Source organism: Sebastes umbrosus, chromosome 16 (genome assembly GCF_015220745.1).
Source record: "Sebastes umbrosus isolate fSebUmb1 chromosome 16, fSebUmb1.pri, whole genome shotgun sequence".
NCBI lineage: Eukaryota > Metazoa > Chordata > Actinopteri > Perciformes > Sebastidae > Sebastes > Sebastes umbrosus.
In genome coordinates, this window is record NC_051284.1 from 24,634,069 (window position 1) to 24,654,609 (window position 20,541).

A 20,541-nucleotide genomic window follows, 5' to 3' on the forward strand; every position below is an offset into this window, starting at 1 on the left:
TTGCATATCCTCGCTGACTTGGTGGTGATGATGCCGCGGTCTGCTGGTCCCGGACCGGCCAGGAAGGCATCCATCTGGTGTGTGTATCTCCTTGGGAAGTGCCATCCACGGGTTGTGTTCCTGTAAGAAAGTAGCAGAGAGCAGAGAGGAGCAGCAGCAGCAGCAGCAGCAGCAGGAGGCCCAGAGAGAGAGGAGGTATGTGCTCCACCATCACCACCTCCTTTATTCACACTAGGTGTCTCCTGCAGCCTGGACACTTTGTCTCCATGCCCTCCGGCTGCCTACACGTCTGTCCGGGAGTCTGCACTGCCTGCTGTTCATGCCACCCTCCCAGGAGCTACACACACACACCCTGAAGTACAACTACACCTCTTAACCTGGCAGCAGCAGGGCTGTGTGTGTTATACATTTATAAATATATAGATATAGTGTGAAGCCACTAGATAGATAGCCAGCGTGTCTTGGATGTGGAGGAGAGAGGAGAGAGGAGGGACTGTTTCTAGGTCGCTACTGAAACGCTGTGCAGCCGGATGGAGACCGGTTTCTTTGTGTCAAGTCGCACAAGTGGAAGTGTCATCATCCCACTGAGATCATGCTTTTTGCAGTCGAATTACATTTACTTGCATGTATTCTGTTTGAATTGACATATAATTTTATTTGATTTATAGCACGGATTCAATAGATTTAATAGACAAATGCAATAACTATAAATACATTTGATAAATATAGTACCAGGGCCTATAGTTTTACTCCAAAGTGAACATTTAAAACACTTCATACTTTAGTTGCATATTGAATCTGTAATCGATTCATATTTGTTATTGTGCACGTCTTAAAACATGTAACTCACCTGTTTATATTGACAAACCGGTGTCAACTTGCATAGTGCTAACTGAGCAATAGGCCCTATAATAATAATATAATAATAACTTTATTATAGCCTGTAGCTGCTGCAGGCTTTGAGGGAACATATTGCATATTTCGCCTTCTAACTTGTGGCTTGTTATTATTATTATTAATAACTCGTCCTCTATATTATTATCAAGCATCAGATGTGGATGTGTGAACTGGAGGAGTCCATGCCATGCAGTAAAGTTGCCGCACCCTCATACGTACGCATCCTGCACGCACGCAAGCACGCAGGATGGGCACACTCTCACATACACACACACAATACATCACATCATTACTACAGTGGTGTAAGAGGGAAGGGAGGAGGAGGCAAATCTTGGAGATTGTTTCTTTGTTATTGGTGAGTAGATTAATCACTGACAATGATCACACCCAGTTTACCCAAGAACTGATATGAGGAAGATTCATTTTTGTATTATTTTTCCTGTTATTTTTGTGTTGTTTTAGAATAGATTATAAAGTGGAGCATGGTAGAGTAAGGTAACCTTTGTGGTTGTGACCAGGGGATGTAGCCAGAATTGTCATGAAGTCATGAGACCCCAACACACCCTCACAAAATCTGGACATCACACTAACAAGAATTAAAAATATTATTATTACAATAATATTAAAAATAAATAAATAAATATTGATAAATTCAATTCTGCAAATGCAACAACATTAAGGTGTAAGTGCTGTTTCAACTCTTCACGTTGCCAGGAATAAAATTCTGGATAAGTTATTCCTTTTTTGGGGTCTAAAAGTCGTCCAATTTAAATTTACTGAGTCAAAAAATACTGGAATCAATCTACAACATACCCACCATGTGTATGCTTTTAATGGTAAAATGTAAACCAATTTGCTAAAAAAAAACCAAATTCCCAGAAAAGATTTTGAGGACAAGACTTGTTTGTAGTGGTAGCTACAGCCCTGGGTGTGATCCCTTAGTAAGTCACATCTACCTGTGACCCCTCATCACAGGTTGTTTTTTAATCAAAATTTGCTTTGTCTATGAGTTGTGAGCAGTTTAATTCAAGAAGTGATTTTACCAGAGGTGTGAACACGACACACCTCACATGACTTGGACTCAAGTCAGAAATGTTATGACTTAAAGGCCCTGAGACACCAAGCCAACAGTCGGCCATCGGACAGTTTTGGGCCGTCGGTGAGCGTCTGTCAGCCTAGTTTTTGCAGTGTGTCCTGCACTGTCGGCTCTAGTCTGCCCGTGTCGGGGGTTTTTCGGCTGATTCAGCATGTTGAATCTGCGGCGGCGCCCGTCGGTGAGAGAAATCACTCTGATTGGCTGTTGAGCTTAAACAAATCAGTGCACGAGAAGAGAAACGGAAGTGAGGAAAGCAAGCCAACGAGAGGACGCATACAGAGGGCTCTTTTCGTTTTTCATATTTATCTCATTCTGATCATTCCAACACACGGATATTTTCACAACGACATGGCCATCTGGAACAAGGCTAAGTGGTGAGTGAGAGTTGTGTGAAAGTGGTCGGCAAACGCTGCTTTGTTTCACGTAGGTATCATAACAACGGCTTGTATATCCGCAATCCCACTTTTTAAATGATGAAGACAGACTACCGCCATCTGCTGGTGTGGAGAGTTATTTCATCTCACACAGAACGTACGTGGTAGTTGGCCGTTGGCTGTAGTCTTTGAGGTGTGTTCGAGTGCAACTTTTTGGCCAAGACAAAGGCGACACGAGGCAACTCCACGGTCGGCCTTCGTCGCCGCTAGTTGTTTGATATCGGGTTGGTTTGTCTGGGCCTTTAGACTCGACTTGACAAAATCAAAAAGACTTGCAAATCGACTTGGACTCCTGGTGAAGAGCGCATTATGACTTGGGACTTGCCTGTCTTGACTCAGGGCTTGAGTGCAAAGACTTGAGACTCACTTGTGACTTGCAAGACAAGGACTTGGTCTCACCTCTGGTTTTACCTACTCAGATTATTTCATTAGAAGCACTTAAGATGCTGAAGAGGTAAAACTGAGTCCAGTATTTCACAAGAAAATAGAAAAGAGTCGAGAAAAGTCCAGAAAAAATAAACCAAATTTCCTATAGAAGAATTTGTTTTTATTATAATTTCCTACCCTTGTAATAATTTGGCGACCCCTGAAATTCATCTGGCGACCCCTTCTGGGGGTACTGAACCCCAGGTTGGGAAGCACTGGGGTAGAGTAGAGCTATTGTAGTAGATTGATGTAGTGGAAGGGAATGCACCTCAACTTTCTCAGTTCATATTTTTCAGAAACTATGAATCTTTCTGTATAGCTTGTCAGTGAGTTAACATCATTATTAGTAGCTTTGCTTTAGTCTTTTCAAAATAATGGGCTTATTGACCCTTGTCTGCCTTATTGTGATCCACAACTGGACTCAGCTTCTTTCTATTCACCACTACGTCACTGTCGGTGACTGACACAGCCTGCTCAGTCTCGTAGCTGATGTCAGTCACAGCCTGACTGACTGGTCACAGGGCAGCATCACTCATTCTTGTCTCTGCTAGACTCACTACACGGTCTCAGGATGAGGTACTGTAAAAACTTAAAGAAAAACTTGCTTTAGCTGTAACTTTTCTTTTACTTTTAAGGTTTTAGCAGCTGCTCACAATACCTGACAGAAACAGGGTTTAAAATCATCTTTTTCTCTCTCTCTCTTCCTTACAGAGCTATAGCCATGTCTTCCAGTGCAGCGATGGTGCGGATCCTGATAAAGGGCGGCAAGGTGGTGAACGACGACTGCACCCAGGAGGCCGACGTCTACATCGAGAACGGCATCATCATGCAGGTGGGGAAGGAGATGATGATCCCAGGTGGAGCCAAAGTGATCGACGCCACGGGAAAGCTGGTCCTCCCCGGAGGCATCGACACCAGCGTCCACCTGGAGGAGAGCTTCATGAACGCCACCACGGCGGACGACTTCTACAGCGGCACCAAGGTAACGTCCTGCTGGGAATGGCAAGAAAGCAGAAGAGAGGAGGGTTTGGTTTGGAAGTAGGGCAACTGGCATCGTCCTAATTGTAGAACAGAGCAAAAGCAACACTTAATGTCACAGCTTGTTTTTCAGTCAAAGCATGAAATAAGAACCGTGTTTCTGCACATTAAGCTTTTGGTTTTCTATTTCTAGCCTTTGTGCTAAATTTCACTTGACTCTTTTGGATATCCCCCTAACTTTAATACTGCTTTTGATCACAATATGTGCTGTTTTCTCTATCAGATAGAGATTAATGAAAGTTCTTCACTGATGCTAATTTTAGCCGAGATGTCAGAGATGTTTCTTTAGCTTGGTTCTGATAAGATGAGACAGCTTTCAAATATGTTGGTTATGTTAGACACAACTAGTCTTGGTGTCAAAGTAAAATGATGAAATTAGAACATAATGTAAACACTAAAGCTGCAATAATAAAATAATATTTAATATAAACAATTAAAATAGAATGATGACAGCATGTTAAAAGTTATTTAAATTAGGTAGATGAAGATGACAGTTTGAACAGAAGTATGGTCAGTTATTTAGTAGTTACATATTTTGGATGTTCTTGCAGCCAAGCCATCAGTCGTGGAGGTAGAGCCCCAACTATTAGTTGATTAGTCAATTAGTAAATGGACAGAAAGATCACTTAAAAAGGAAAAATAGCAAAACCTCTCTGGTGTCAGCTTCTCTAAAGTGAAGACTTGCTGGCTATTTTACTCTTCTATGATTGTAAACTGAATATCTTTGAGTTTTAGACTGTTGGTTGGACAAAACACCTTGGACTCAGATCAGTAAAATGCTCCTCGGAGAGCCAGATTTCACAAATTTGCAAAATGGTAACCATGAACCAGATAAAAAGTGGCCAGAAGCAGGATAATCGCTTAAAACATGCACATAAAATAGAGAAGAAGCCTTTAAATATAAGAACAAGCTGCGAGCTAAAGTGCAAACCAGACGAGACTTGTGATTGGCATCTTTCCCAAATTTCTGACATTTCACAGACAATCAATAGCAGATTTATAGATATAAAACTGCCAAGTAGGGCAGTTTTATATCTATAAATCTGCTATTGATTGTTTGTTCTGGAGGTGTCACAAGGTTGAAGAGTCTGTGTTTCACCAACATCACACAAAGATGATTTGCTGTTGGCGAGGCTGCCAGAAAGTGTGGAATGAAGTCATCATGGCGGCTGATGACTGGGATACCCCACTCTGCTTCAGGGCAACATGATGACTCATCGGTCTGTAGCACTTTGAGATGATGGAGTATGAGACATGACGGAGGGTTTAACTTGTTTTAGTAACTGGATAGACAGACCGTGACTGGTAGACGCTGGTGACAGACACTATTCTCCTCATTCCTCTCACCGTCTCCCTCCTCGCCCCTCCCTGCCTGCTCCGCCGCCGCGCTCCAAAATAAGTCCGAAGACAAATGCAGATCAGTATCTGTTTCCATGGATACCGGGGGGCTGCTGCAAAGACTGCTGCAAAGCCTTTTCACTCACGCCATTGTGCTTGGAGACAATGGTTCTCAGACCTACGCCCCCCTCGTCCCCCCTCCCACTGCATAGCACTCCACTCTCTAGGGTCAGCTGACAGATGCTCTGTGAAGCGTGCACTTATACACAAAACACACTCTGTCTTCACTAGTTGAGGTTATTAAAATTTACTGTAGTGTGGGTTTAAAACATCTCAATCTGTTTTTGCAGAATAATTACTAAGAAGTGCTGATGCCTTAGAGAAATTATACAGTTATTACTTTGATTATACCGTGAGGGCCAGTCAATCCTGTGCTTTAACTACTGAGGGATTTATATTGCCCTCAGCAGTCATCAGCAAATAACCATAAAAATCTGCATTAATGGCAATTGAGGCTACTTTTATGCTTAGAGCAGGAGCTGTGTTGATCAGGAGATTACAGTACCGTCAGTATTTACGGGCTTAATAAATCAATATCTTCTGCTTCATGTCACTTAATGCCTCAGTTTAATGATCATCTCAGTTAACCTCAGTTCATTTTAGTCTTTGATGGCAGTTGATAAATTAGAATTACTGCCTCGTGGTTGTGTGCCTCCGCCAACCAGTCAAGTTGCAGTTTACATCCATGTCTGTCCAGACTGTAGACTGTATATAAAGGTGGATGTCATGACAGCTCCCCAAAAGTGAAGCCAAAACATCTTGATGGCCTCCTGGTGGCTGGCTGCAGTATAGGTCGTAAATCCCTCCTCCTCCATGTTAGCGGACGGGACATGGGCCAAACTAAAAAGTCAAAATACATGTCAAATACATTTTCCCAAAGATGGTTTCTGTCATTTTAGGTAGTTCCATCCATATACAGTCTATGGTCCAGACTCATATAATATATGTAGTGAAGACTTTAAAGGAATTTAATAAAAAATATTAAGTGTAGTTTTTGGTGAAGTGGAAGATATCACTATATTGACGTATGATTCCAGTGAATCATTTCCAGTGAGAAACCTGCTGTCTTCACTTAGAGACTATTTTTACAGTACAGAGGACTGATAGAGAGCTTCATCACATGGTGCAACGATAGTCACCTAGCTCAATATCCATAAAACCAATGAGCTCGTGGCTACCAGAGGAACAGGAGGCCCCCTCTCCTGGTTGTGATCCAGGAAGAGGAAAGGAAGAGGAGTGAACTTATACAAGTTCAAGTATCAATAAAAAATTGGACTAGACTCACAACACTGAAACCCTCTTCAGGAGAGGACACGGCTGTTGTGGCGCAGACGCATAGAAACACACTGAAAGATGTGTAAACAATACAACATCATAATAATCACAGAATTACATCCTACAGTTTAAGTAACTTTTGAGCTGTTTGCATCTCTTCTAGGCTGCACTAGCTGGCGGTACAACAATGGTGATCAGTCACATTCTGCCAGAGAAGAATGAGTCTTTGGTGGAAGCCTACGAGACGTGCCGCAGCTCGGCGGACGCCAAAGCCTGCTGTGACTATGCTCTGCATGTGGGAGTTACTTGGTGGGGACCCAAGGTATGCCAACACTGTGCCTCTCTCTCCCCACATGATCAGTATTTTCAGACTCATTTCTTTTTATGGAAGTCTTAAACTGTTAGCAATGAGCAGCCTGTAATTATTCTTAATTCTGCTGTACCTCTGCTAGGGACTTCCTACAATTCCCAGAATGCTTTTCGACAGCCTCCAAAGACTAGACATGTCTAGATGTTACTTTCAGCTCTTTATATGTGAAGGTGAAGACATGGAGATGAGTGAGAACAAAACCTAAACAAGAAGGTTTATTTATTGCCAGGACAAAGTGAAAGTTGTATCATACTTGCGGCTGTGTTGCATTCTGGTTAATTGAGGCTGGTAGAGACATTTTTAGACTCTACTTATCCACAAGAATAAAAGGAATATACCACCAAATAACAAGGAGGACACAAAATAGAGGTACACCAGTTGCTGAAAGATTCTAGATCTCATTTGCACTTTCCCTTCTTACAGGTGCGAGCTGAGATGGAAAAGCTGGTGAGGGAGAACGGAGTGAACTCCTTTCAGATGTTCATGGCCTATAAGGACACGTTCATGCTGAGGGACAGCGAGCTCTTCCAGGCTCTGCAGCACTGTAAGGACATCGGAGCTATAGCCAGAGTCCATGCTGAAAATGGGGAACTGGTGGCAGAGGTGAGGGGGAATCATTCATCATTCTGTCTATTATATCTATTATAGTATGCACAAATTAAATGCTGCATAAATGCTTGTGTTAATGAACTCATTTGTTGTAAACATAATTCATGACATCCTGTTGCCTTTTCCCAGGGTGCAAAAGAAGCATTGGACCTGGGCATCAGTGGCCCAGAGGGGATTGAAATTAGCAGGCCTGAAGAGGTATTATAATCAGCACTACTTTTATTATATCCAGACTCTTGTCAAGAGTATTAATATTATTTCTGTGATTAAATAAATCCAATCTCTATCTTAGTGTCTCACTATGATTCCTCACAGTCTTCTATTTCTTTACAGTTGGAAGCAGAGGCGACCCACAGGGCAATTACCATTGCCAACAGGGTGAGTGAGATCCAGCACAAATAAATGAATATATAATGGTGAAAAGACGAGATCAGTTTCTCTATATTACATGCTGTACCTTGTGTGTGTGTTTTCTGTTAGGCCCACTGCCCGATCTATCTCGTCAATGTGTCGAGTATGTCTGCAGGAGATGTTGTAGCTACAGCCAAGATGCAGGGTAAGGCCTATTTTCTGTTGGGAAGCAAATAATAGCCTTTATTAAATTACAGGAGATGTACTTTTGAAATTGTAATTTTCTAAATTATACAAGGGTAGCTCCATCAAAGAGAATTATAATTGAAAAAAAACAATCGGATTTGGTTCTTTATAATAACAAGAAATCTAAATGAACTGGGACCCAGTACTCCAGCTGTGGGGAGTGTGGCGCATCAGTGGTAGACCATGCCCACATATTTTGGAATTGCAAAAATAATCGATCCATAATGACTACTCACAGACACTGATTATTTTCCCTCCCGCACACTATTCTTTAATATTCCTCTTTATTTCTCCTGTTTGTGTTCAATACTAAAGGGGCAATGGTGCCTCCTGTGAAATGAAGTCCCATCCCATCAATTTCCATCCAAGTCCTCATATTTTTCTTCTGCATTCCAGTTTCTCTGTTAAATTTAAAGTGTTAGGAGAAGTAAATGTTTGAAATAGTAATTTTCTGGACAAAAAAAAAAGATTTTTCAATAGTCACTGGTATGTTTTCCCAGAGTGTTTTAGAGTGAAACAAGTCTTGTTTTGCCTGCTTAATCTTTTAATCTCTTGCTTGCTTAATCTCTGCTCCTCTTCTTACAACACTCTTTCACTATCATTTGATCCAGTTTGCATCCCTATTGTACTGTCTAACCACAGGTAAGGTTGTCCACGGTGAAACGACCACGGCCCACGCTGTGCTCAGCGGTATGCAGTACTACCATCAGGACTGGGCCCATGCTGCTGCCCACGTTACCGTGCCTCCTCTCCGCCTGGACCCCAACACTCCCAGTTTCCTAATGAGTCTGCTGGGAAAGTGAGGATAGCACTATAAAATCTCATATTAAATGTAATAATGATGTCAGTGTTTCTGGTTTCTTCCACCGCTGCAGTAATATAAGTGACCTTCCATCTCTCTCAGTGACACTCTGAATGTGGTGGGATCCGACCACCGTCCATTCACCATCCACCAGAGAGCCATGGGTAAGGATGACTTCACAAAGATCCCCCACGGGCTTCCTGGCATTCAGGATCGCATGAGCGTCATCTGGGAGAAAGGAGTGGTATGTGTAGCTCTTTTGTTCCCGTCGGGCTGCCAGAGAACTTCCACAAATAGGACATCTGTTTTATTTTGGTGGTTATCGATTTGAACTTTAAAAACAAAATAAAATACAGACAGTAGAGGCAAAAAACAACAACATCTGCTTCTGCTTTTGGAGCATCAGTCGATTCAGCCAGATGTGTGTGTCTTTGTTATAATTCACAGATTGGAGGGAAGATGGATGAGAATCGCTTCGTAGCAGTCACAAGCTCAAACGCAGCCAAGATCTACAACCTCTACCCGAGGAAAGGAAGGATCATCGCGGGAGCAGATGCTGATGTGGTGGTCTGGGACCCCGAGGGATCCAAGTATGAAACTCGATCCATCCATTCATCGACCGGCTCGCCTCGCTGCAGCTTTTATCTCCAATCCTTCAAGCTGATTTGTCTGATTTAACTGGGTCATGTTTTTTTCTTTTCCATCTCTGTCTGCAGGACCATTTCAGTGGAGACCCAGGTCCAGGGAGGAGATGTAAACCTGTACGAAGGTCTCCGTTGTCATGGCGTTCCCCTGGTCACCATCAGCCGTGGCCGTATGGTCTATGAGAATGGGATGTTTACATGTGCTGAGGGCTCTGGGAAGTTCTGCCCTCTGAGGACCTTCCCAGATTACCTCTACAAGAAGATGGTTCAGAGGGAAAAGGTAGCTTTTCTTTCCTTCTTTGCTTCTTCCTTCCTTCCTTCCTTTCTTATTTCTTCTTTTCTTTTTCCCTTCTTAAGTTTCCCTCTTTAGTTTCCTTGTTTCCCATTCCTTTCTTCCTTTGTTTCTCTCTCTTCTTTCCTTCTTTCTTTCATTCATTCCTGTTTTTCTTATTTCTTTATTTTGATTACTTCTTAAGTTTACCTCTTTAGTTTCCTTGTTTACTCCTTTGGTTTCCCTTTTCCATTTTTTGTTTCCTTGCTTCCTTCTTGTTTTTTCCATTTCTTCCTTTGTTCCTCCTTTCTTTCCCTCGTTCTCTTTTTCCTTCGTTCTTTCTCTTTCTTTCTTTCCTGCCTTCTTTCCTTCTTTTCTTATTTCCTTCTTTTGATTCCTTCTTAAGTTTCTCTCTTTAGTTTCCTTTTTTACTTCTTTAGTTTCCTTTTTTCCATTTTTCATTTCCTTCTTAGTTTTTTCCATTCCTTTCGTCCTTTGTTCCTATCTTATTTCCCTCCTAATGTCTTTCTTTGTTCTTCCTTACTTTCTTCTGCCCTTCTTCTTTTCTCTTCACTCTCTTCCTTAATTTGTCCTAACTGTCAGTAGAATAATTAGACTCTGATGAGCAGCAAATGAAAGAATTCCACAATGCATGTGTGTCAGTCCACAAGTTCTAGAAAAGTAAACTGGACGCTTGTGTATTATATTCCCCCATCCATGGCCCTGTTCTCATCAAGTGGTCGTACGCATTGTATTAATTTCTTTTTATGAACAAATAATAAGTTTTGACCCTGACGTGATTTGAACACGCAACCTTCTGATCTGGAGTCAGACGCGCTACCATTGCGCCACAGAGTCAGTGTGAAGCAGTGGGATAAAATAAAGATCAATTGAAGCAGTATGTCTTCACTTTAATTGAGAGTTTGCACAAATTAAAAGCATAAACAGGTTGATTTAAGATGATAAAATAAAGGTGTTATGAAGAAGAAGAAATGAGGGGCGATAGGGTTGACATTCAATAAAGGTCATACTACTCTTAAACTACTTCTTGAGAATAGTTTCCCACTTTCATTTCCCTTTGACCCTGCCGTGATTTGAACACACAACCTTCTGATCTGGAGTCAGACGCGCTGCCATTGCGCCACAGAGTTGGTGTTAAATAATAGGATAAAATATTTTTTTGTCATCAGACTTTAACCTCTGACAAAGCTCACCGTTGTTGATATTGAATATACAGTATGATGAATCTTACTGTTTTCCAGCTAAGCTGCTATCTTGGTTGTCAAAAGAGCTACTTTTGGTCTTTCACATAAGAAGTTCTCAACACAACTAATCTTAATTCTACTTGAGTAATATTACTATGAAGTAACAGTACCTCTACTTGAGAAGGATTTTCTAGTACTCTGCTCACCCCTGTTGTTACTCATATTATTACTACTTCTACTTTACTAGTTTTCCTCACGTTTACCAGTCAGTATAAAACTATTTCAAACAAGTTGCATTCACATGTTCATTAACCTGTATGTGTAATATATATATGTGTGTATGTGTGTTGACCTACCAGAGCCAGGCTGTGAAACCAGTTGAACGGGAGCCCTACACAGGGGAAGTTGTTCCGGTGCTCAACTTAGGAAAGAGGGACTTTGGGGTTTCAGATCTGGACACTCCGACGCGCCCCTGCACCCGGCACGGAGGCGTGAGGGACCTCCAAGGGTCCAGCTTCAGCCTGTCTGGTAAGAAACAACAGATCAAGTCAGATATCAAGAAACATTTTGATTTTTCTTTCATATGATGTTACTACGAGTGTAAGAGGCTGTATTCTTTCATACACTGGTAACTGGAGTACTTTTGGTGAAACTTGGAGATGCTGTATTTTGTCACTGATTTTCCAACCTTTAAAACATACACTACTTGGCCTGATGAGGGCGCCATATTTAAAGACATTTGGAGGGACAGGGCTTCTGTTTTTTTTCATAGCACTTTTAAAAAAAGAATGTTATGAATTGCTTTGCCAAACCAAGGTCTATAAAAGGCTTACACATCCTCTTTTTCAGTATTTATACACTTCACATTTATACATATTCAGACCTAGGAGTTGCCTTGTACATATTTGAAAGTATTTTTATGTCTTAATTAGAGAGAGCGGACAGGAAATTTGAATTTATTGAAAGTATTGCCCCTTGAGATGTAGCATCTAATTTTTGAAAGAGTCCTATAGACACAAATACAAAGCTATAAAACACATACAGACAAAAAAAGCACGAAAATCTTCACGAAAAAATGTCAAAATTCTCTGATTTCAGCTTCTTAAATGTTAATATTTTCTGGTTTTCACTCCTCTATGACAGTAAACTGAATATCTTTGCGTTGTGGACAAAACAAGACATTTGAGGACGTCATCTTGGGCTTTGGGAAACACTGATCGACATTTTTCCCCATTTTCTGACATTTCATAGACCAAACAATCGATTAATCAAGAAAATAATCAACAGATTAATCGACAATTAAATAACCATTAGCTGCAGCCCTACAAAACATCACATACACAGACACACAACTGTAAATACACAGATACAGACAGCTCGCTAACCCTCTACCACCCACCCACACTCCCAGCCCTCAGCTGTTGTACAAGAAAACAATGACAATGACCCAAATAATAAATCCGAAGCCGTTTATCTTCAGTTTGATTGAAAATATGCACAAATTAAAAGCATAAACAGATTGATGAGATAAGAAGAGTAGGATGTTATGAAGAAGAAATGACAGGAGATAGGATTGATTTTCAATAAAGGTCTGTGGTCAGACTCGACTTATTTATGGTCAGTGCCTTAACCTCTTAACCCTTATTTCCTTCATTTGATTCCTTCTCAAGTTTCCCACTTTAGTTTCCTTTTGACCCTGACGTGATTTGAACACGCAACCTTCTGATCTGGAGTCAGACGCGCTACCATTGCGCCACAGAGTCAGTGTTAAGCCGTGGGATAAAACTTTTGCTTTATCATCAGACTTCAACCTCTGACAAAGCTCACCATAGCTCACCAGCACCTGAACACCTAGGCCACCAGGGAAGCCCCCCTACACATCTAGGCCAATGAGGAGTATTATTTTTTGGCATCAAATGTACAATATGTTGGTTCCCTGGGGATTCGTTTTGCATTGGAAGTTGACATAGTTTTCTGTCTTTGAGTAAAACCAACAGAGGGTCAGATTCTATACCATAAATATATACTTTACACTCATATACTTTCCATTAATAATAAATGATTTTTAGCATCTTTTGAAGTATACTGCATTGCTTAAATCAGGATGGAACTTACAAGCTGTTTGGAGAACCCTTTACAATACCCAGCCCGTTCTCATTCCCATGGCGTCAAATACCGAGGCTTTGTCACGGCCAACAACTTTCGACACCGCCGCACAAGGGACCCGTTAGCGCCGGTATGAAACACGCGGTGTGTTTCCGTAAGTAAACCGGGAGTGTGGTGACGTAGTTTAAAGAGTGACAAGACACACACCGAACAGGCGGATGGAGAGGTGGATGGGTCCAACAAAAATAGGGCTTTCATCCAGGAGACCGCTGTTTTTGTCCCGTGCGTCACGTTTTTTCACTTTACAAACGTAATAGTTTTAAGCCCAACCATGTTGTTCTTTCCTTAACCTAACTATAGTAACGAGGGTAACTAAAGTGGTTTTGATGCCGAAAATAAAGGGGCGTGATAAAGTGGCGGTATGTGACGAGTCGGGATGAGAAAACACGATTGAGCTGCACATAAATACTGCTGAACCCATGCTCATGATCCCGTTCCCTGCTCCTCCAGGTGCCCAGATCGATGACAACATTCCAAAGAGATCCTCGGCCCGGATCCTCGCTCCTCCTGGAGGGAGATCCAGCGGGATCTGGTAACCAATGAGACGGCCCTTACGTGAAGCGGAAGAATGACACCCGAGGGAAACATATGGCCAAGCCAGATGACTTGTTTTTCTTTCTGGAAGCTTAGAATATGTGTGGGGTAACAGAGTCATGTTTTTATTTTGAACTCAGCACAGTTACATTTGCCGTAATAATATTGGAATATGGATCAAGGAAAACTATAGCTAACTGGTTATAGCTACCAAATTTCAGTCAAAAGTAAACCAAATATAAGCAGCAAAATAAAGGATGAGTTGCCAATGGATTACTTTGGTTGTTGGATCACTTTTAGGGGAAATATCTTACTAATAGTTTTAGGAATATGAAGGTGAGTCATGGTTTTTATGATGCGATTGTGTTACCTCACTGTAAAATACGATTTTGCACTTGTATCATGTCCTATTTAGATGCCTTTTTACATGATTTAATGTCACAAATATCACAAATGTCTTTTTACTGCGAGCCATGGTGAATGAAATGTAATAAATTATTACAAAGGTGTCGGCATGACATTAATATGTCAGTTATTAAAAATAGAGTTGACCAATTGATGAAAAATATCATAATGCAAGCTAACCTTTTATATGCGTTTTGTTTATTTATTATTTATATGGCATTATTTGTACGGTTTTCCGTCGATGCTACTGTGTTAGAATGAGGTCTTTGTTCAGTAGTTCATCGTTGTCAGATTAGCATTTCAGATCATGTTTACAGCCTTATAGCAGAATAGACTTCTGTTCCACCCCCCACCAAATGTGAATGAACCTATGCTGTGTGTACTGTGCATGGTAGCAGAGTTAGAAACTGTAATAAGAAGCACTGATGTTGCTCATGTTACGCAGCATTATTTGTGATCGTATCCATTTTCCACAGAGAGCAAAAAGTCTCACCCAAACTGCCTTTTTCTCACCTGAGAACACTGACAGCCACAAACACATAGTCCCACACTGCCGCCAGCACAGATCATGACATGTTGAACTCTGTCGTTTCTTTTAGAGCGAGCACTTTTTACTGGTCTGAAACGGCCGGGTTGAAAAGGTTCCTCTGACTGACACTTCCGATGTAACACGCCACTGTGACGCATATAGAGAAGCATTCACAGAGTTGAAGTTTAACAGCAGATATGTTATGTCAATAATTTTCTTCAGGGGATCAAATGCCTTCACACCACAGAAAGCTCAGCATCATAACTGGAAGGCATGCTTGTTTTAGCAACTACAGAAAAGCACTGATACTACTACTGTATTTTTATTGTTTGTTTTTAGTTTGTCTTGTGAATAATTGTCTCAGTAATTGTTTTTGTTGTGTTTTTGTCAAACCTGCAGTGTCAGCAGGGATGCACACAAGATTTTAATCATGTTTAGTTCTGTTCAGAAGATTATCACACTATACAGTAAAAGTTCTACAGCATTGTTTGTTTTTTCAGATTTCACTTTTAGAAGCTCCAGTGAATCTCGTTGTGTCTTCCTCCTCCCACATGTACACTGGTGCTGATCAATGTGTCCTCACATTGACTTCCTTTTATCTCTTGTTTCTTCTTGCAGCTCTTTATCACATGATTTGAGTGCAAATAAACCACAATGAAATCTCAAAGGGAATCCTGTGTCTGATTGCTGACCTGCGGTGGAAAGTAACATTTACTCAAGTACTGCATTTTAAAACTTTAGTTTTATGCTACTTTATACTTCTAATTCACTACATTTCAGAGAGAAACATTATACTTTTTACTCCACTACATTTATTTGACAGCTAAAGTAACTTTGGTTTCAAACATTTTGGGCTTTTGACCTCTAACAAAAAAGCAGTGTCTTGTTTGGCTCCCTCATTTCACGTCTATGAGTTGTTAGCAGTTTCACAGATAACTGATCTTCCTTCTATACAACCTCACATGTAGACATTTAATGTAAATAACTATGTGAGGGCCGCAGATGTAAATCTCTTCAAGATATCACCAAAAAGGTGAATACAAAAATCTATACAAATCTGTATAGCAGTGCCTTCTTTTTTCTTCTTTCCCATTTACAGTAATCATCTCACATTTAAACTGTTGGTTGGACAAAACAAGACATCTGGAAACATCTCTTTAGGCTTCAAGAAATTGGGCTGAATGGATGGCTTTTTGCTATTTTTTAAAACATTATAGACCAAACAATTAACTGATTAAGGAAATAACCGCAATCAATCAATCAAGAACTTAATTGTCATTATGCAAGCACAACGAAAATTGCAGTTGCCTCAGCCTCAAATGGTGCTTTATATTAAAATACTTTACGACACATATTATTAACAAGGAATAAATAAGGCATTTATAAATAAATATAAATATATCAGCGATAAAGCGTACAGAATCTAAGCAGTATAAGTACAAAAACATAATCAATGTGAAGTATAATACAATAACAATAAAATCAGTTTTGGAAATTAACTTTTTTGTCCACTTGACAATGCCAATCCATATTACCATTGTTTTTTTGGCTGGTGAGTGAGGCAAATCTACCAGCCACTTGCATATTTTACCAGCATTTGGCTGGTGGCTGGTGCTAATTTCCAACCCTGAATAAAATACAACTAACTAGTGTGCAAAACATCAGCAGCAAGAGTCCAGCAAAGTCATAGCAGTATGACAGATATGGAGTGATGTGTATCGGTTGTGAATAAATATTACACATGCTACTATATTCAGTTTTAACAGTTTTCTTCATCTCCTTGTATTTTTATATCTGGTATATTTTTTTGTAATTTGTACTTTGCAATACTAACTTTTTTACTGCCTTTTTACTTACATGTTTTGCACTATGGAACTGTGATGCTGGAAAATTGAATTTCCCTCTGGATCAATAAAGTTACTATCTATCTATCTATCTATCTATCTATTTATCTATCTTTCTATCTATCTATCTATGATGGCAGCACATCAGTCAATCTACAGATTAATTGATCATGAAAATAATGGTTCGTTTTAGTCCAAACTGTTGTATTAGGATCTTCTTCCACTACAGACATCTTTTATCCAGCAGCAGATAAAACATTAAAGCATTTTTTTTTTATAGCCTGACCTCAGTAAAACCTCAGTCACCAGCACAGGGCCTCTAAAAACCCACCCTGACACACATCATGTGTCTCTCTTAGCTGTAACAGGCCAAAGTCCTATTTATAATAAAACCTTTAACAGCATGGAGTCAGGCGCATGCGCAGTAGGAACTGGATTGTTGCAGCCCCAGACAGGGCGGCCCGTTCCCGTTACCAAGCACCGAGCACTGCTGCACCGCGCTGGGTCTGCTGACAACGACGACAGCTACGGGCATTGACAGAAGGAATACTGCTGCCAGCGTGATAACAACACACACACACACACACACTCCGGAATACTGTGAGTATCAACGCACCAAAGAATTGACTCGCTCTCTCTTTTGTTTCTTCCTCTGTGTGTGCGTGTTTTGCGGGTGAGCGGGTGTTTTATTCCCATGCAGCGAGGATATTATTATAGACAGAGTGGAGGAGTTGTTCTGTGAGGCCTGTAGAGGGGGCCGCTTGGAGAGGAGAGCAGAGCAGCTCCAGCGTTGCGGGTGTTTTTTAACCGAGAGGCAGCCAGCAAACATCCACATTTATTGTTCTCAGCTCCGGCTGCAAATGTCAGACCCACCGCCCCATTTCTTCTGTTCTTCTGTTTTTGCACCCAGCATTTTGCTGCAGTCATTATGGGAGCTTTTCTTTCTCTCATAAAGGCCCAGCAGCTTTTTTGGATAGAATAGATTGATTTTGCACGATACAATACTCCATATTTATTAGAAATAACACCCCTGCTGCAAGGTATGCGCCTCTTAATGGAGCTTTGTCCTATAAACGCTTTTATTGTTGTAGTTTATAATCATGTAATTGTAAGCTAGCCAAGCCCCCATGGGAGAAGCTGCACGCTGCTGAAGCTGAAGGTGCATTCACAATATTATTAGTGATATCACCAGAAAACACTGCTTTACTCTGCAGCTACAGTGGTGTTTTTGTAATTTACTGACACGATTTCTCTCTCTGGTTGTCACCTGCAGACACAGAAGTGATATTTATGACCCTTATAATAATCATTTACAAACAGTTTAGGACTGGTTTGCATTTTTACTGCAGCAGGGGATGTCAAGGTGTTATACAGGCCCGTTTCTGACGCGACACCACTGGAAGGTTTTAGCAGGCGAGCAAAGTGAGCACAGAGAAGGCTGCATGCTGCCAGATGTGTAAAGCTGCTCACAAACATCAGGATATTTTCTGTTTAATCTAGGGAGGATTATGCTCACAACACATCTGTAGATTAAAACTGAAACTGTAAAGATGCTTCTCATGCACTGTGTTTACAGTCAAAACATCTAGTGGCATGTATCACCAGTGTCAGTGGGTTTACCCAGTATAAGGAAAAACTACCTCATGAAACCTTTGGACATAATGAAAGAGTGGTTTAACCCCCAAAGAGAGACCCCCCCCCTCTCCTCCACTGAACACTTTATACAGATTATAGTAGGGTCTAATACTACTGTAGGACATCCCACATCAGAAATCCGGGACAATTATAGATCAAGAAATGGGTTCATTGAAATGAGTCCAGTAAAGTAGGTTAAGTATAAAGCTGAAACTATTCAACAAGTAACGATAGAAAATTATTCAGCAACTATTTTGATTATCATTAATTATTTAAGTCATATGTTTAAGTAAAAACACCAAACGTTCCCTTGTTCCAGCTTCTCTGTGAGGATCTGCTGTTTTCTGTCTTGAATCAGGAAAGTATTCAGCAGATTAATCAATAATGAAAATAGTTGTTAGTTGCAGCCATGGCGGTCCTCGACCAAAGAAATTCTTAGTCGACTAACACTCGTACAATTTTGTTGACTAATCAGTTAGTTGATTTAATCGACAGATCTGTAAAACTGAGTTCCTCCACAAAGAATCAGACAAAACCACCACTTTAAATCTTGTGTTTACCAGAAATGTGTTCATAAGTTTCTTGGAAATAAGTAAAAAAAATAAAAATAAAAAAAAAAACGTCTTATAAGTCGACTGATCGATTAAGATGGGACAGCCGTACTAATTTGAAGACATTTAGGAAACTCTATGGAATTGTACCAGACATTTTTCAGTATTAATCAGCAGATTAATCAATAATGGAAATAGTTGTTAGTTGCAGCTAGGGCTGTCACAATATCAGATTTTCACTACATGATTATTCTGTCCAAGAGAATTCACGGTAACGATATTATTGCAATGTCTATAAAAACATTTTTTTTTTTAAATGTTATCAGTCAAATTCATCTTTAACTTTGTTATTGTGCATTTTGTCTCTTTTTTGGCAAATTGATTACACTCAAACTGTGAGTGTAGGAGGTGGAGAGAGAGTCTGTAACCAGAACTGTATATAGAAAATAATTTAAGAGGCACTGGATTATTTACATGATATTATCATATGTATTATTAACATGATATTGACATTTCATTTCTCAAATATCATGCTCAGTGGAGGATGTGGTTGGCAGCTTGGTTTAGTAGAGAGTGGGATATCTTGGAAGATGGATATGATAGAGCAATATGTGTAAAATCTATTAACATGCAGGAGTCAATCAAAGACAGATGAAGTATTTGGTTCGAAATATTGTGATTAAATAACTTTCAGCCAAAAGTTTTTGAGATTCAGTTACCAGACAAAACCAACTGAATGTGTATTTCTCTGTTCTCATGTTGTTTGTTTCAGGTAGGGTATGGCAGTGAATGTGTACGCCACATCTGTGTCCATTGACAACCTCAGCAGACATGACATGCTGGCATGGGTCAACGACTCTTTGCACCTCACCTACACTAAGATCGAACAGCTATGTTCAGGTAAGTCTAACGTTATAATCAAATACTTACTCGACAAATAAAGACAAGAAACTCTAACTGTTGTGTCTTTTGTGTTTTCCTTCCAGGAGCGGCTTATTGCCAGTTCATGGACATGTTGTTTCCAGGTTGCATCCTTCTGAAGAAGGTCAAATTTCAAGCCAAGCTGGAGCATGAATCTATACACAACTTCAAAGTTCTTCAGGCAGCTTTTAAAAGGATGAGTGTTGACAAAGTCAGAACACTTTTATCATGTTATAACTATATTTTTCATCGTATTTAAAAGGTGTGTGTTATATTACATGGAGCTATTCAAGCATGTCCTGTTTCCATCCTCCAGATAATCCCTGTAGAAAAGCTCGTAAAAGGGAAGTTCCAGGACAACTTTGAATTCGTGCAGTGGTTCAAGAAGTTCTTCGACGCCAACTATGACGGGAAGGAGTACGACCCTTTAATCTCCAGACAGGGGCAGGACGTGGCCCCCGCCCCCAACCCAGGTGATCACTTTATCCACAAACCAAAGAGAAACCCAGGTAAACCAAACAGTTTTGCCTCTGCTGCACGGTCTTGCTGAGCTTTGGATGGCTCAAAAGCGCTCCCTGCAAGCAAGTGGTGTGAGCAGCACGATTCACAGACTGACCGCTGTCTTCCTAGATCCATCTCACTGCCCAGCATTCACAAGCAACATGACACCCAGTAGGTACGACTGAGTCACTGGTGGGATTGTAGCAATCACCTCAGTAACTAGTGGGATGGGTTGAAAATCCACAACATGCAACTACCAATTGTAACTTCCCAATTCGGATTGATCGTGACCGGCGGTGCCAGAAGACCAACAGAAATATTCATTTTCTCCAGTGTCCTGCATCACGCAGTTGATGCAACACTGCTGCAGCTCCATCTCTCTCTCTGAAAGCT

The 20,541-nt window shown here is 40.6% G+C and overlaps 2 protein-coding genes, 2 long non-coding RNA genes and 3 other non-coding genes across 10 annotated transcripts in view; 2 read left to right on the forward strand and 5 right to left on the reverse strand.

The window, feature by feature from the left end:
* LOC119474306 overlaps nucleotides 1-124 on the reverse strand; it is a 95,693-nt gene extending 95,569 nt beyond the window's left edge. The window contains exon 1 of the long non-coding RNA XR_005203552.1: nucleotides 1-124. This is a non-coding gene — a long non-coding RNA (uncharacterized LOC119474306).
* dpysl5a (dihydropyrimidinase like 5a) lies at nucleotides 58-15,363 on the forward strand. 2 transcript variants are annotated; one of them, XM_037746261.1, is made up of 13 exons: nucleotides 58-195; nucleotides 3,565-3,835; nucleotides 6,728-6,886; nucleotides 7,358-7,537; nucleotides 7,673-7,741; nucleotides 7,877-7,921; nucleotides 8,024-8,099; nucleotides 8,783-8,939; nucleotides 9,045-9,186; nucleotides 9,390-9,532; nucleotides 9,659-9,866; nucleotides 11,422-11,590; nucleotides 13,679-15,363. In XM_037746261.1, exons 2-13 carry the CDS (start codon nucleotides 3,575-3,577, stop codon nucleotides 13,762-13,764), a joined length of 1,695 nt encoding a protein of 564 aa, XP_037602189.1. In that variant the 5' UTR covers nucleotides 58-195; nucleotides 3,565-3,574; the 3' UTR covers nucleotides 13,765-15,363. The 2 variants fall into 2 exon arrangements, with proteins under 2 accessions (XP_037602189.1, XP_037602188.1); XM_037746260.1 differs by lacking the exon at nucleotides 58-195 and adding an exon at nucleotides 2,544-3,429.
* The window catches only part of LOC119474305, a 25,469-nt gene continuing 8,620 nt past the window's right edge, over nucleotides 3,693-20,541 (reverse strand). The window contains exons 2-3 of one of the 2 annotated variants that reach the window (XR_005203550.1): nucleotides 11,419-11,587; nucleotides 3,693-3,846 (exon numbers count right to left, since the gene is read on the reverse strand). This is a non-coding gene — a long non-coding RNA (uncharacterized LOC119474305). The remainder of the gene's footprint in view (nucleotides 3,847-11,418; nucleotides 11,588-20,541) is intronic. The other variant, XR_005203549.1, reaches the window with a different exon arrangement.
* trnaw-cca lies at nucleotides 10,644-10,715 on the reverse strand. Its single transcript has one exon. It is a non-coding gene; the product is annotated as a tRNA-Trp (tRNA).
* Nucleotides 10,937-11,008, reverse strand: trnaw-cca. Its single transcript has one exon. It is a non-coding gene; the product is annotated as a tRNA-Trp (tRNA).
* Nucleotides 12,754-12,825, reverse strand: trnaw-cca. The gene has a single exon. It is a non-coding gene; the product is annotated as a tRNA-Trp (tRNA).
* The window catches only part of mapre3a (microtubule-associated protein, RP/EB family, member 3a), an 8,976-nt gene continuing 5,424 nt past the window's right edge, over nucleotides 16,990-20,541 (forward strand). Inside the window, exons 1-4 of one of the 2 annotated variants that reach the window (XM_037746262.1) lie at nucleotides 16,990-17,140; nucleotides 19,499-19,626; nucleotides 19,713-19,858; nucleotides 19,964-20,156. In XM_037746262.1, coding sequence (XP_037602190.1) covers nucleotides 19,506-19,626; nucleotides 19,713-19,858; nucleotides 19,964-20,156 — 460 coding nt within the window. In that variant the 5' untranslated portion in view covers nucleotides 16,990-17,140; nucleotides 19,499-19,505. The remainder of the gene's footprint in view (nucleotides 17,141-19,498; nucleotides 19,627-19,712; nucleotides 19,859-19,963; nucleotides 20,157-20,541) is intronic. The other variant, XM_037746263.1, reaches the window with a different exon arrangement.